General features: G+C 43.2%; 1 protein-coding gene across 1 annotated transcript in view; it reads left to right on the top strand.

Moving 5' to 3' along the window:
• Positions 1-1,394: 1,394 nt before the first annotated feature.
• Positions 1,395-15,032, top strand: part of PNPT1 (polyribonucleotide nucleotidyltransferase 1) — a 57,858-nt gene continuing 44,220 nt past the window's right edge. Inside the window, exons 1-5 of the mRNA XM_018576627.1 lie at positions 1,395-1,564; positions 5,875-5,935; positions 6,950-7,055; positions 9,489-9,538; positions 9,661-9,724. Of these exons, the coding sequence (XP_018432129.1) occupies positions 1,395-1,564; positions 5,875-5,935; positions 6,950-7,055; positions 9,489-9,538; positions 9,661-9,724 (451 nt within the window). The remainder of the gene's footprint in view (positions 1,565-5,874; positions 5,936-6,949; positions 7,056-9,488; positions 9,539-9,660; positions 9,725-15,032) is intronic.

Here is a 15,032-nt window from a genome sequence, read left to right on the forward strand (position 1 = left end):
GCAGACTCGCATTGGCGGCATTTTTTTCCTGCTCGTGCGCGCTCCCTAGCGCGAGCACGGGCAGGAAAGACCCGCTCGTTTTTACAGCCGTTAATGGTTGTTTTACATACAACCGTTCAGCGGCTCTATAGCCGCCAATCGGTTGTATGACGTGATTTTTTCGAGTGCTGCCGATTTTTCGAGTGCCGCCGATTTTTCGAGGGCCATCAATCACTGATAACACTAAACTGATGAGCGGTAAAAGCTTTTAAAGCGTCGCCTATGGCCAATTTTGGGTAATGTAGTTTTTTGAGGTTTTGCGCGCATGCGCAATTTTAAGGCTTGACATGTTTGGTGTCTTTTTACCCGATGTGACCCCTTCTTTTATATTTTACCAAAATATTGGATAATAATAAATGTTTTAGAATTTAATATAGGGGAAATCGTTTTTTGAAAAAATGTCTGTAATTGTTCCTTAACTGCCAGGAGCTCTCTAGATCTGAGCGGGCGTCTTTAGACGTCCGCTCAGACACGCCCCCTTGCACGCTGCTGGGCGCGCGCGAGCGGGAAATGGCCACAATTTAAAAACGGGCAGCGATGCCCGTTAATATACATGCGATCCGCCGGAGGGATCACATAAAATTCTTTTTACACATAAAAAGAATTTTAAAAAAAAATTGTTTTAAAGTCCCCACCCATACATACACGCATGCATACATGCGTTAAAAAATAAAATTTCAATACAGCGTTGCATGACAGAATAAATGTCAGTCAAAATACCGCAGCGCTGTATACGGAAAAATGGCCTGGATGGGAAGGGGGTTTAACACCCCGGACTTCAAGTAGCTAAAAAAATATATTTTATGATTCTATATTGCATAAAAAAATGAAATGGCTGGCGGTAGGTGCCCGTACTGTGTACCGGTGTGTACCGCCAGAAAAAAAAGCCCTGGTTGCGCTAATTGTGTGGCAAAAAATTGTAACTGTCACCATGTTATTATTCTACAGGGTCTCTGCTTTTAGGAAATATATAATTTGGGGGGTTTAAAGTAATATTAAGAACTGAAATGTTAATTTTACCGTGTGCAAAAAAAAAACATGGATGTGGCAGTGAAAAGGTTAAATCAGTGTCACCCGAGTCCGTGGAGGTCACCAATGACAGCCCCGCCCCCTCACTCTCTGTACACTGCCGCTACATTGTTAATTTATTACACCTATTGACTATTCGCTTCTCCTGCGCCCTCTAGCGGCTGTACGCGTGCTGCTTGGTGGGCGGGGTCATCACGCCGCATAACCTTACAACCTCCTTCCACAAGGCCAATAATCGAAACGGAAGATTTCGTTCGGCGGACGTGCTGACGTATACGACTGCTTAGCCAATGGGAGGCTGTGCTGCGTGGATGGTGACAGGTGTCATGGCCGCCTCCTGGAGATGCCGGTCTGAAGTAATGACCGGGCTTTTGTGGAGGACGTGGGCCCCTGCCCGTTGTGGGAGCCGGCGATCGGCGCTGCTGTGGCCCCGGACACGCCTGGGTGTGAGCAGCCGTGCAGCCAGCGGCTCAGTGTGTGTGGAGATTGGAGAGAGGTAATGCATTGACGGGGAGGAAAACACGTGGGGCTCGGAGTCAGGACCTGACTGGGACTGCATACTGCTTGTCCTGTGTGTCATGACAGACAGCCAGCCAGCAGGGTTTCACAGACGTCGTCCTGGGAGGGTCACTTGTGTTCACAAGAAGAAGCATTTACAATTCCTGAACACATGGGAGAGAATGTATCGGCTTCTCTCTTCATTTTGTTCATTTCAGCTGTGAAAATGAAAGAGAGAAGCTGATTGGTTGCCAGGGGCGACGGCTCCAAATTCTGTCTGCTCATTGTGCTAAATCCACAAAGATTTAAAGTAACTGGTGTTATTTTAAACAACAAAAAAGTATATCTGCAAAGATATGTATTAAAGTCTAACTTCCAGCTGAGCTAAAAAAAACAAACAAGCTTTGTTCAGGGCTAGTCTGCAAACTTGCCCCTTTGCAGCCCTTTAACCCCCTTCATGACTGAGCTGCTTTTTAGTTTCTGATGGTTAATGACTGACACATTTTTTTTACATTTTTGCTGTGTGATTCTTCCACGTCAGTAATATGCTTTCTTACAAAGTGCACCCACACATATTATATATTGTTTTTTTTAGAGGACAGATAGGGCTATATATTTATATCACATATGTGTACCTAATGCCTCAGTTAGGACAATTAAAATATAAAACAAAATGAAAAAATGTAAAGAAAACACTTTTTACCCAGTTTTGATTTGTAGTATTTTTTAGAAAAACAGCACAGCTAAAAAAAAATACGATAAATACGTTCATTTATTTGTCCATTATTTGGAAACACCTCACATCCCTAGGATTTTAGAAAATTTTCTGTACTTCTCGTCCTAAAACTAAAACCTAACATTTTAATCTTTTTTTTTTTTCCCTCTAAAAGTGGTCACCTGGCATACAGTGTCACACTTAGTGCCAGCGACACACTTTGAACATCACTGTCATGAAGAGGTTACATTTTCAAAAAAAGATAACCCCTTAGGACGAAAAACATCTGCAGCTCAGCTACAGATTTTCATTGTAATGGGTTCATTTTTATATTGCTGATAGTATAAAAATATATTTAAATATATCAATTTTATTTGTTACATTTATTTTACACTTTTTCACAATTCTTGTTAAATATGTTTTACATTTGTATTTAATTATATCAAGCAGTCATTCATCTCACTATTACTGCTTGATAATTTGAATACATTTTTGGTTATTATTAGGCTGCTTCAAACTTAAGAACAGCCAATAATAACCTTAGTGACCCGGACCCGTCACTGAAGGCTTTCTGATCGTTCAACAACGCAACATTCTTTCAGCATAAGAAACATGTAGCTAAATGTTTCTATTGCTGAAAGTTTAGGGGGAAAAAAAGCCGGTATATATATTGGGACTTCCTGATCTATACCTGCTGTCAGTGACGGCTAGAGCTGTAAATATTGCTCTGTTTTCACTGTCAGACACCCGATTCCTCCCCACTGACGCCGCCCGTGGGTCACTGTGCCTCCCCACTGACGCCGCCCGTGGGTCACTGTGCCTCCCCACTGACGCCGCCCGTGGGTCACTGTGCCTCCCCACTGACGCCGCCCGTGGGTCACTGTGCCTCCCCACTGACGCCGCCCTTGGGTCACTGTGCCTCCCCACTGACGCCGCCCGTGGGTCTGCAGGTAATATTTTGTTTCACCCCCAACCATTGTTTACTACCGCTGACATTGCGCTATTTCCTACACCCACTGGCCATAGAGTGGTCCCTGTAAAGGAGAGTGAACTGGCCATTTGTTTATAAGGGTTCAGGACCCCTGGTCTAGGGGGTGGTCTGTCTCACTAGAACAAAGTGTTAAGGATGTTCCCTGCACTCGCCTCTCTCTCTCTCTCTAGAAGTCCGCGTCTCCTACTTTCCTTCTATGCTGTGCTGCACCCCCAGTCAAACTCTTCACTTCTGGGAGTATTTAATTTTATATATATATAATACAGGACACTCAAATATGTTAAAGCTGAAATAAACTTTTAATTAATTTTCCTGAGTCTTGCTATTAAAGTCTCTAGCTTACACTTCAATATTGCACTGATGCTGCTGATGCATACAGAGCCATACCTATTGAGCCGGTGAAAGTTTCATATTCTTGAAACACTTGATTCTGCTCCAAAATAAGCTTGTGTACTTCTAAGAGCTACAAACGTTTTGTAGCTCTTAGAAGTAAGCAACAGAATGAACATAAGGGGGCATTCTTCCTTACACTGACCACCCATATAAGGGGGCATTTTTCCTTACACTGACCACCCATATACGGGGGCATTCTTCCTTACACTGACCACCCATATAAGGGGGCATTCTTCCTTACACTGATCACCCATATAAGGGGGCATTCTTCCTTACACTGACCACCCATATAAGGGGCATTCTTCCTTACACTGACCACCCATATAAGGGGCATTCTTCCTTACACTGACCACCCATATAAGGGGGCATTGGTGCATTCTTCCTTACACTGACCACCCATATAAGGGGGCATTCGTCCTTACACTGACAACCCATATAAGGGGGCATTCGTCCTTACACTGACCACCAATACAAGGGGGCCTTCATCCTTTTACTGACCACTGATACAAGGGGGCCTTCATCCTTTTACTGACCACCGATACAAGAGGGCCTTAATCCTTGCGCTGACCATCAACATAAGGGGGCCTTAATCCTTGCGCTGACCACCAACATAAGGGGGTCTTCATCCTTGTGCTGACCACCAACATAAGGGGGCCTTCATCCTTGCGCTGACCACCAACATAAGGGGGCCTTCATCCTTGCGCTGACCACCAACATAAGGGGGCCTTCATCCTTGCGCTGACCACCAACATAAGGGGGCCTTCATCCTTGCGCTGACCATCAACATAAGAGGGCCTTCATCCTTGCGCTGACCACCAACATAAAGGGGCCTTCATCCTTGTGCTGACCACCAACATAAGGAGGCCTTCATCCTTGAGCTGACCACCAACATAAGGGGGCCTTCTAAAGATGGTGGAGGGAATTTATCAAAACTGGAGCAGATGGAATCATATAATCAGATGTATATATAATCATAATTAGATGTACTCATTTACTTTGTGTAGATTTCCTCTCACTCCCGGTTGTGTCCGTAGGACACAGAAGTTAAGGGGGCCTTCATCCTTTTACTGACCACCAATACTAGAGGCCCTTCATCCTTTTACTGACCACCAACACAAGGGGGCCTTCATCCGTGCGCTGCCCACCAACATAGTGGGCCTTCATCCTTGCGCTGACCACCAACATAAAGGGGCCTTCATCCTTTTACTGACCACCAACACAAGGGGGCCTTCATCCGTGCGCTACCCACCAACATAGTGGGCCTTCATCCTTGCGCTGACCACCAACATAAAGGGGCCTTCATCCTTGCGCTGACCACCAACATAAGGGGGCCTTTATCCTTGCGGCTACCACCAACATAAGGAGGCCTTCATCCTTGTGCTGACCACCAACATAAAGGGGCCTTCATCCTTGTGCTGACCACCAACATAAGGAGGCCTTCATCCTTGTGCTGACCACCAACATAAGGGAGCCTTCATACTTGCGCTGACCACTAATCTCGAGGTGGGGGGCTTCATCCATACAATGACCATCAACAAAAAAAAAGTACTTTTTTTTTTTAACAGTCCGCAGAAGAAAAGAAAAAAGCGTGAGCTTCTCCTACCAATTCATATCAGACCCTTTCGGTCTGGCAGGAATGTTTGGAGGGACCCCAAGTTTAAAAAAAAAAAAGCGTGTGGGTTCCCCCCAAAAGCCATACCGAGTCCTTTAGCTCTGGTAGGAATTTTAAAGGGGAGCACCACACCAAAAAATGGGGGGGGGGGGGGACATGGGTTCCCCCCAAAATTCATACCAGACCCTCGATCCGAGCACAGGCAGTACAAGTACCCCTTACTCATTCACAAGGGGGGGTGAGGGAGGCATCTCTGTGCCCCCTTAATTAAGCCAGGATCCTGCAGTCAAGGATTTGTGGCCCAATGACCTTTCCCAGAAGTGGTGATCCTTTGGTAGGCCATTTATACAGTTCTTTTTATTGGCCTCCACATAGCAACTATACACAATGGAGCCATATATAATGATAATTCCTGATTCTGATATATCTACCTGTATGCTTTTGGATTATCAGAGGAAACACACATGAGCAAAGAAAGTTCTTAAAAATGACATTCAGCTCTTTGTGATCAAAATCAAACCAAGTTGCAGCCAAAGACCTTTGTGCCATCATTGTACAACTGTATGCTTACATGTACATCTTTTCTTTTCTTTACAGAAAGATGGAAATTGCTTCTGGCAAACTTGCTCGCTTTGCAGATGGATGCGCTGTAGTGAAGGTAACTTTTGAATGCTTCTAAAGATGGTGGAGGGAATTCATCAAAACTGGAGCAGATGGAATCATAATCGGATGTATATATAATCATAATTAGATGTACTCATTTACTTTGTGTAGATTTCCTCTCACTCCCGGTTGTGTCTGTATTACAGAGAAGTTAAGGGATATTATGTCCCTCCTATGGGACACAGATGGTAAAAAAAAAAACAGGGGTTCTAATCATTCTCTAGTCTATCCCAAAAAAAATGATATATATAATTATATTTGGGCTTTATATATGTTGAATCATTCTGTATGCATGTATGTCTAAATAAAAAAATAAAAACGCTATTATGTTTTCATTTTTTTTTTTAAGCTAGGTGACTCTCTGCAGTGTCAGTTTTTTTTCACCTGTAGTGGGCAGTGCAGGAAGCATTTAAACTGGCGTGTTCTAGTAAATCAGGGATGCTTTGATTAGGGTCAAGTGGTCAGGACCATTTAGAATATGTTTATTTATAAATCCCAACTTCAGGCACCTTCGTTTTTTTTTTTTTAGACCTTTGGCATACTGCAAAATGTTTACCTCTGCTGCTGTTTCTTTTGAACTGTACTGTCTACTGTAAGCCATGTTCAGCTGCTTTAGAAAAGTACAGAAGGAGCCACACTCCGGCTCTTCACTGCATCGGAGCAGTGTCTATGGTTGCCTTCTTCCCCACCGTGTGCTTTGCCATTCACGAAGATAAGCTACACATGTGGTGGCATGCAGTGGTAATCATTCTGAAGGGTGTAAGTGCTTAAAAAAAAAAAAATTTGCAAGGTGGTGGGATTTAAATCTAAGCTGGAGAAGTGAATTGCTGCATATAGCTGAATATCTTTTGCTGATCTTGTACCTGGCAGACTGTACTGAGTGCTATCCTGAATGGACCCTGGAATCACATTTACTTGAACCTGCCATGAAAGCTGTATCGACTGTGAAGTTTAGGTTTGCTGTAAAGTAGTTACAAGCCCCATTTCTTGACAATCTTTTTCCACACAGGTAGACTACAGGCAAAAAGCTGCAGCTGCAGGAAGGATCCCGACAAATCATCTACGAAGAGAACTCGGCTCAACACCTCATGAAATTCTTACCAGCAGAATAATTGGTACCTTGTTTGCTTTGTTTTGATTTTTTTTCTGTGTAGCACATCCTTGCCCCGTAAAAACACAGCTGACATCGGTCCTTCCCCCCGTAAAAACACAGCTGACATCGGTCCTTGCCCCGTAAAAACACAGCTGACATCGGTCCTTGCCCCGTAAAAACACAGCTGACATCGGTAAGAACACGGGCACCCGTCCCTGCCCCATTAGAACACGGGCACCCGTCCATGCCCCATTGGATCTAAGAGTCTATTATCTGTTACACACTAATACAATCTCCCACACTTATGCTAGAGCCATGTTTACTGTAATTATTTTTCAGATGGTTTTGAGGGTATGTCCACCCTATATGTGGTGACCTGTGTTTTTTTTCTTGTGCAGACACCAAGCAATTTTTTTCTATGTGCCCTTTTGACACTAAAACACTGTTGTGCGCTGCAGAAAAATGCAGACATGCACACTTGATGGCATTGGAGGTCACCACTAATGCCTTCTGTTTGGAGGCCTGAATGGAGTGTACACTTTGTACATGCTCAATAAAGTTAAACCCCCCCCCCCCCAACCTTTCCTTTTGCATCTCACATGGACACTAGCCTGCTCACTAATGCACAGCATTTTAGGGTGTGGGCTAGTGTGAAAGACCCCTAAGAAATCAAACTGGGTATGTCCTTGCAAAATATGCTCTGATTGGGTCTTTTTGACATCAGTATTAAGGGACATTTACAGGTGTATCTGAGGTATATCACATTAGGTACACTATAGGACACATTGACCTCTTTAATGCACATTAGTCGTGTGTTTAAAGTTTAAAGCAGAACTCCAGCCAAAAATAAGATAAAAATTAATATCATATTCAAAGATAAAATAAGAAAATAGCTTATCTGTAGCATCCACCTCCAATTTAACACTAGATTCCCTTAGTCTGGTAGCCAGCATGATCAGCCCACTACTTCTGATCCCTTGTCATAGTGGACCCACCACAGCCTGTGGCTGGACAGTGAAAGGAGAAGCAGCACAGTGATGAGCTCATCTCTCTCAATCTGTATTCTCCTCCTATCAGCATGCTCCTTGTGAAAACATGAACTGATTGGATTATTGTACATCTTCTTCCTCTCACGCTTAAGCCCTACTGTACAGGGACTACAAGAGGCAACTACCAGGTCAAATTCAGGTACTTGTATTTAAAGAATACATTTAATGGTGTATTAATGGTTTTGGAGCTGAATTATTTGCGCCTATCTGCTTCGAGTTCGGGGATTTTTACGCATTTGCCTTGGTTTCGGTGGGCTGCTTGATGCATTTAAAGGAGAACTATGAGGTGAGTAATTTTCAACCTCATAGTTCGAGCCAACGTGTGACAATGAAACTGTCACACGTCGCCTCAATAGATCGGGAAGTGAGTGATCACAAACCGTCGCTCACTCCTCGATCATCTCCCTGCAGAGAGCCGTGACTGTCACTCATGGCTCCCTGCAGGGATTCTCCCTTCCCCGCTCTGATCCTGCAGCCCTGACTGGCGGAACGGACGGGGGAGGGGGCGGGTACAGCTGACTCTCCCTTTTACATAGGCAGAGCCAACTGTCACTCACGCAGCTGGGTGGATCGACAGTAATGTCGGGATCCGTCCCGGCTGTGGCGGTCTCTGTATACTGCGAGCTATAGCTCGCGATATACTGAGCTTTGGGTCACGGGAGGACACTAGTATATGTCCTCCCGTGATCCTTAGGAAAACTATGGGGAAAAACACTTACCCCATAGTTCTCCATTAAACAGCCAAAAATGCCCTAATTTTTATGTACCAGGCTTCAGCACATAGATGTGAGTATGCCACTTAGTAATGACAGAGATTTAATGAATGTAAATGAGCTAGTGTACATTTTGGATGTATCTAGAAATTCATTCACAAATATACAGCTGGTATTATAATTCACAAGAAAAGGAAAAGAAAAAAAAAAGAGTTCAGACTTTGCTGGCTGTATGCTTGTTCCAAGTAAATGACAGTATGTAGTGAATTTAGAACTGGCAATGATGATTGCAATTTTGCTTTATGACTTTCGCATGAATTAATACCATTGCATTAAGGAAAAAAAATATATAAAATAAATAAAATGTTCTACTTGCTACATTTTGTATGTTGTAAGATGCACCAAACCTAATGCACAAAAATACAAGTCCTTTTTAAAAAAAATTAAAAAAACACGCTCAGCTGTAACGCATTTATGTGTAGTAGTAACCTCATAGTAATGAATAAGACTTCTACTTAAGTATGCATGTTCATTTAGGAAAATAATGCCTTAATGAGCCCTAGCAGCATTTATATCCATGCAATATGATTTCCTCTTGTCTTTCATTGTGAAGAAATGTCCCGTCCTGTCTTTTTTGTGGGCTGTGGATGTTGTGCAGCAGCTTTGGTAATCGGAGCAATGTTTTATTTTCAGATCGGTCAATCCGTCCCATGTTTCCAAATGGCTACTTTTATGATACGCAGGTTAGTTTTATGCTTTTTTAAAATAAACACTTTAATATACATATTTTAATAGCTGTATAAAGTTATTTAGATGCTGTGAATAAATGTCATCATGCAGTTTCTATATTTATTTTCCTCTACAGATCATCTGTAATTTATTGGCGGTGGATGGTATTAATGAACCTGATATATTGGCCATAAACGGAGGTAATCCTGGTTTCTCTATTGTGATATTTGTGTTCCTTTTTACCTAAATGACAATATCGTTAAAAGATTTTCAGGAACTGTTCTTGCCATTGTTGATCTGAACTCCAGTCCTTGGAGTTTTGGCGGTGTGCCTCTGCCATGTGGCTGCTTTAGGGCTCGTGCATATGGCCTTATAAAAATGGACCACAAAACAAAGATCCCACCAGCGTAAACATTTGCAGTAACCCCGAAACACCTCTCAATATAGCTGTATACAAACTGCAACTCCCGATTAGCTGGTATACTACAGAATATATTGCAAAAAATATCTTAGTTGCCAACACTACAACATATCATTTCTGTTACTGTAGGTATGTAGATGTATTGGGTTGTTGAAGCAAGAAATGCAGCAGCATGGGCATCCTTGTATTTATATTCTCTCAGATCTCCTGCTCCCATCTTTTGGATCACTGCATTTCGTTAAAAAAGCTGTTCACAGCTAAGATATTTTTTTACAATACATGCTGTACTTTTCTTTAGCAGATACATGTATATCTGAATACAAGGAGCTGTTTTGGGGTGGCCCCATATCTCTGGCCTGTTGTCTTTCTTTTGGGGCCCACAGGCCACAGTGGTCTGGCGGGAATCGAATACACCTAGAATATACACATGACTAGGTGATAGTATGTGGGTGGCGTCGATTATCAGTGTTTTAACATTACAATACAGCTTTTCTAGTTTGGGTATGCAGCCTCTTCATGCTAAATTTGGTGAAAAATGTATAGCATTTCCTTAGTTGTCTTCCAAGACAGCACATGAAAGAGAGAGACACCTCCTTCAGCAGGAACAGGAATCGCAATCCCAAAAACACTTTATAAGAAAGTCCTCTGCCGGACTGATCAGAATTTGTGTCTTCTCCTCCAGATGGAAATGCCTGTTTTAGCAACTCAGGGAAGCAGGCTCATGGAGGTTCTGTCCCCTTCCATCTTCTTTCCTGCTTACCGCCTTTGTTGCTGGTCTCTGTGGCAGATGAGCAGTGCCGTCTATCCCCCTTTAAGCCCACCCTCCTCCCGGGGCTCCCTTCTCCACTACATGTTCAATGAGATCCATGACTTCCTCAGAATCTGCCTCCTTGTAGGCAACATGAACTTCATTGACAGTTTTCCAGTGCTCCCCCTTGACCAAGGACACCAGGCTTTACTTCTGGCAGGGGCAGAGCATGGGTACTGGCTTAGGGGCTTTGAGTTTCGGCCTTTGGGATGCAGGGGGAAGGGGTTGGGCTCTTTGCCAACCACTTCCAGTTTCTGGCATGGAGAGTACAGGTGCCAGAATCATTAGCACTTTAAATGATAGGTTACTCTTCTGTGCCCTCTGCATCATGAATAAAGGCAAACTAGTAGCGTTGGGGATCGTAGGCAGCGCTTGCACCATCTCTTTGCGGGTAAGTGGAGGCATCATTAATCACGGCCTCTTACCTGTTGTGCTGTATTAAAGGATAACTATGGGGAGAATGAAACACACCCATAGTTAGAACCGACGTGGGACACTGCAGCTGTCATACATCGGCTCTTTTGATCGAGAACTGAGTGAGCCCAAACTGCTGATCGCTCAGTTCATGATCTTCCCCCTACAGAGAGTAGTGACTGTCAGTCACTGTTCCCTGCAGGGACTCCCCACTCCTGTCTCTGTTCCTTCAGTGCTGACTGGAGGGACAGACCGGGGAGGGGGCGGACACAGCTTTCAATCAGGCAGCGGCCACAGCTATATGCTGAGTTTTGGGTCACAGGAGAACATTAGTAAATGTCCTGTGACGCTAAAGAAAACTATGGCCAAAAAAGGTTTGGCCATAGTTCTCTTTTTAAAGCTCTTTTCTCTCACATTAATTCCTGCTGGATTTATAGACCTTTACTGCAGCCCCTTGTAGTCCATTCTGTACACAGTTGGCTTTTAATTGTTGTCACCATGGTGTTTTTCCATTGCAGTCTTATGGCGCATGGTGTTTCCGCTTTTGTTTCCAGACCCATGCTCCAAATAAGTCTAAACATCCTCCATGTCGGAAATGTTTACAGAAGTTAGTGTGTGGAGAATATGCTTCTGCTTGCAAGACATTGCTATCTAGAGTGGAGGTTTATCCAACTTTTTAAAAAATGACATCCTTCCTCTTTGACCTTAAACCCCAAAGCCAACCAAGTCTTGTGCTGCCTGCTTTCATGACCTCAACTGTAGTAAGGAATCAGTGAGCATAGTGATGCCAGTGTCCTGGCGGAAGGGGCAACATAGGACATGGATACTAAATCTTTTAAGGTTTAACCACCTCCCTACTGTCATTTTGCAAATAACCAGTGTAGAGGTGAACATCTATTTCTCCAGCGGCCAGTGCGCCCATTAATGACTGTGAACTGAGCCATCGTTGTATGGCTGAAATGACACACACACTGTGCAGAGCCAATCCAAGTGGCCCTGTGCTAGGGATCGAACGATTTATTGGATCTACCTATAACCTCGGCCAGTATTCCTTAATTTTTTTTATTATCGGTATCGGCTAAATGTACTGATTTTATTACTGACCATAAACACTGTGCGAATTTCACACAATGAAACTCACTCAGTGGGTGCCGCTGTCTGGCTGACATCTCTAGATCAGCTGATCAAAGGAGCCGGTCAGAAAATCTATATAGGAACAGAGCTGGCAGCCATTGAGCTGTCAGCCCTGTTTGAGTATTCTCACAGTGACCACTGTCCGAATACAAAAAAAACAGCAGATAGCAGGGGAAGCAATAGCCAGCCTGCTATACCAGTGCTTCTTAAACTGTGGGTCGCGACCACATATGGGGTCCCGCAAGAGAACAGGGGGGGTCGCGATCTGAGTCCCCGGCCAGGACCGCCATCACCGCTAGGGGGAGAGAGACACTGACCGACGCTAGGGGTAAAGAGGGGAGAGACACCGTCCGACGCTGGGGTCCCTTAAAAATTTTCTCGGCCTAAAAGGGGTCACGAGTGGAGAAAGTTTAAGAAGGCCTGTGCTATACCATAAACAGAATATCGGTCGTTATTGGTTCTGAAAAATCCATATCAGCCGACCCCGACTCTGTGATCACTGTGATGACCAATTTAAACAGTGATGTTGATCACAAATGTGAACAGTACTACTGTTTACCTTGCAGAGCCCTTCCCTTCCTCTCAATGTTTCTTTATTTCCAAAATATGGCAAAAAAATAAGATCACCTTGGGGTATCTGCCTTCTGAAAAGGGAATATTGGGGAATATTCTGTTCATTTTATTAATGGAAACGGGGTTTTTTTTTTTTTTTTTAAAGACAGTGGTTATTAAATATCAGCAAAATACTAATATTTAGATCATCTTTATCTAAAAAAAAAAAGATATAAATTGAATTTGGGTACCGTGTTCCATAACAGAGTAATTGTCAAACTATCACAGCACTGAAAACTGACCTGGTAATGAAAGGAGAAAGTTTAAACACTTGATTATCAGACAGGCTGGTACTCAAGTGGTTAAACTTTCCATAGAAGATGTGGATGACCTTTTTAATGGCACTTGAGATTCAGTGTCATGATTTTCCAGTCAACAATATGCGCTCTCGGAATCCATGAAACCATGAATTGTTGTAATTAGTTGCTGCTTGGCTGTGTTTGCCTCACAGGCGTTTGGCCTTCCTGACTGCACTGGTCACATCCTCCAGGCTGTTAGTACCACCCGGAGCTTGCAGCAATTTCACCTCTACTTTGCCTCAGACTCCTTTTATTCCCATTAGATCAGGGATTGTTAAGGTTGATTTTATAAAGCTTCTTGGCCCACAGTGAGGGCCATATTAGCTGGAATGCTATGGCCTTCTCTCACTAGGGAATGGGCACTGTAAGGCCACTTTTATATACACCACAGAGGCAGTGTGAGGTTACATGCAGAGATATTGCCTTATACCTGCACTAGAATGGAAATCTGTCTCTTACGGTATATCTGCAGCTTTAGCATAGGTCTGTTTTTGTTTTTGTTTTTCTTTCAGGCCTAGGGATTTGAGTTTTACTTTTGCATCTAATTGCTTATGTAAGGTAACCAGTTTTGTTCATGTTATCATGCATCGCGTGTCACATTATGTCTGCATGTGACTCATTTGCTTACACTCTTGCCAGAACCTCAGGTATGTTTTAGGTCTGATTTGGAAGATGTACTTTTTTGTTTTGTTTCTACCAGTGTTCTATTATGCATCCCCCTGCTGTATTCAGCCTCCGCCTACTCCACCTGTAGCCTCCCAGGGTTGCAGCATAGGTCTCGTGTACATATACTTCAAGTATTATGTTTCAAGTTCAAATCACAAGGCTTATGTTGCATTCATATATAGTGATGTAGGTTGTGAGTGGTCGCTGTGCATGTGCTTCTGCAGCAGACCCCACTGTCCTATGTTCTAATATAGTGTATGGGATATATTTCTCACAAGTCAGCACATTCATGTTCTGGTGAGGTACAATTTCAGCCCGCACTTTAAACTTCATAAAGGGATTTCTACATTCTTATCTGTCATATGCAGAAGATGCTCATGGCTGTATGCAATAAGAGTTAAACAAATGTCTTAATAAATTCCTGAAAGAACAACTCGGGGGCAAAACTTTTATTAACCCTCGCACTGCAAGGGTTAACGGCTTGTTTTCATGTAGGTGCTAAAATAAAAAAAAGTTATGCTCACCTCATATTGTAAATACAATTATCAGTAAGTCTAACTCCATTTTTATTCTTTCTCAGGACTTACCATCCCTATATAGAGGGGGTTGTGTATGTAAATATAAACAAAATAAGTTTCACAATATTGTACCCAGAGGGCTCCAGTCATTACTAATGGTTGGGACAACCTTGAGTCAATGTCAGTGTTTAAAGTGGCACTAAACTCAGGAGTTAAATCTTAAAAACGCATTCATGCACCTTAACTATTAACTAAAATCTATCTTATTTGTGTATCACTGGGATGTAGATCCTCAAATCATCTCTGTATTTGTGCTGACACTGTCCTTCCTTCTGGAGGGTGGCTACTTTTGTTCCCCATGGTTCCTGTGTGTGTTGAAAAGTAGCCACCGCTCCAAGCTCGCTCACATGATGGACTACAATCTCATATTTAGTTTAGTCAATTGTATTGGGATTGTAGTCTATCACAGGAGGGGGCTTGGAGAGGTGGCTACTTTACAACACACAGCGGGACCATGGGGAACAAAAGTAGCCACCCTTCAGAAGGAAGGACAGTGTCGGCACCAATTCAGAGATGATTTGAGGATCTACAGCTGAGTGATACACAAATAAGATATATTTTTGTTAATAGTTAAGA

This window comes from Nanorana parkeri, unplaced genomic scaffold (assembly GCF_000935625.1).
Source record: "Nanorana parkeri isolate BGI_ZX_2015 unplaced genomic scaffold, ASM93562v1 scaffold72, whole genome shotgun sequence".
Classification (NCBI taxonomy): Eukaryota; Metazoa; Chordata; class Amphibia; order Anura; family Dicroglossidae; genus Nanorana; species Nanorana parkeri.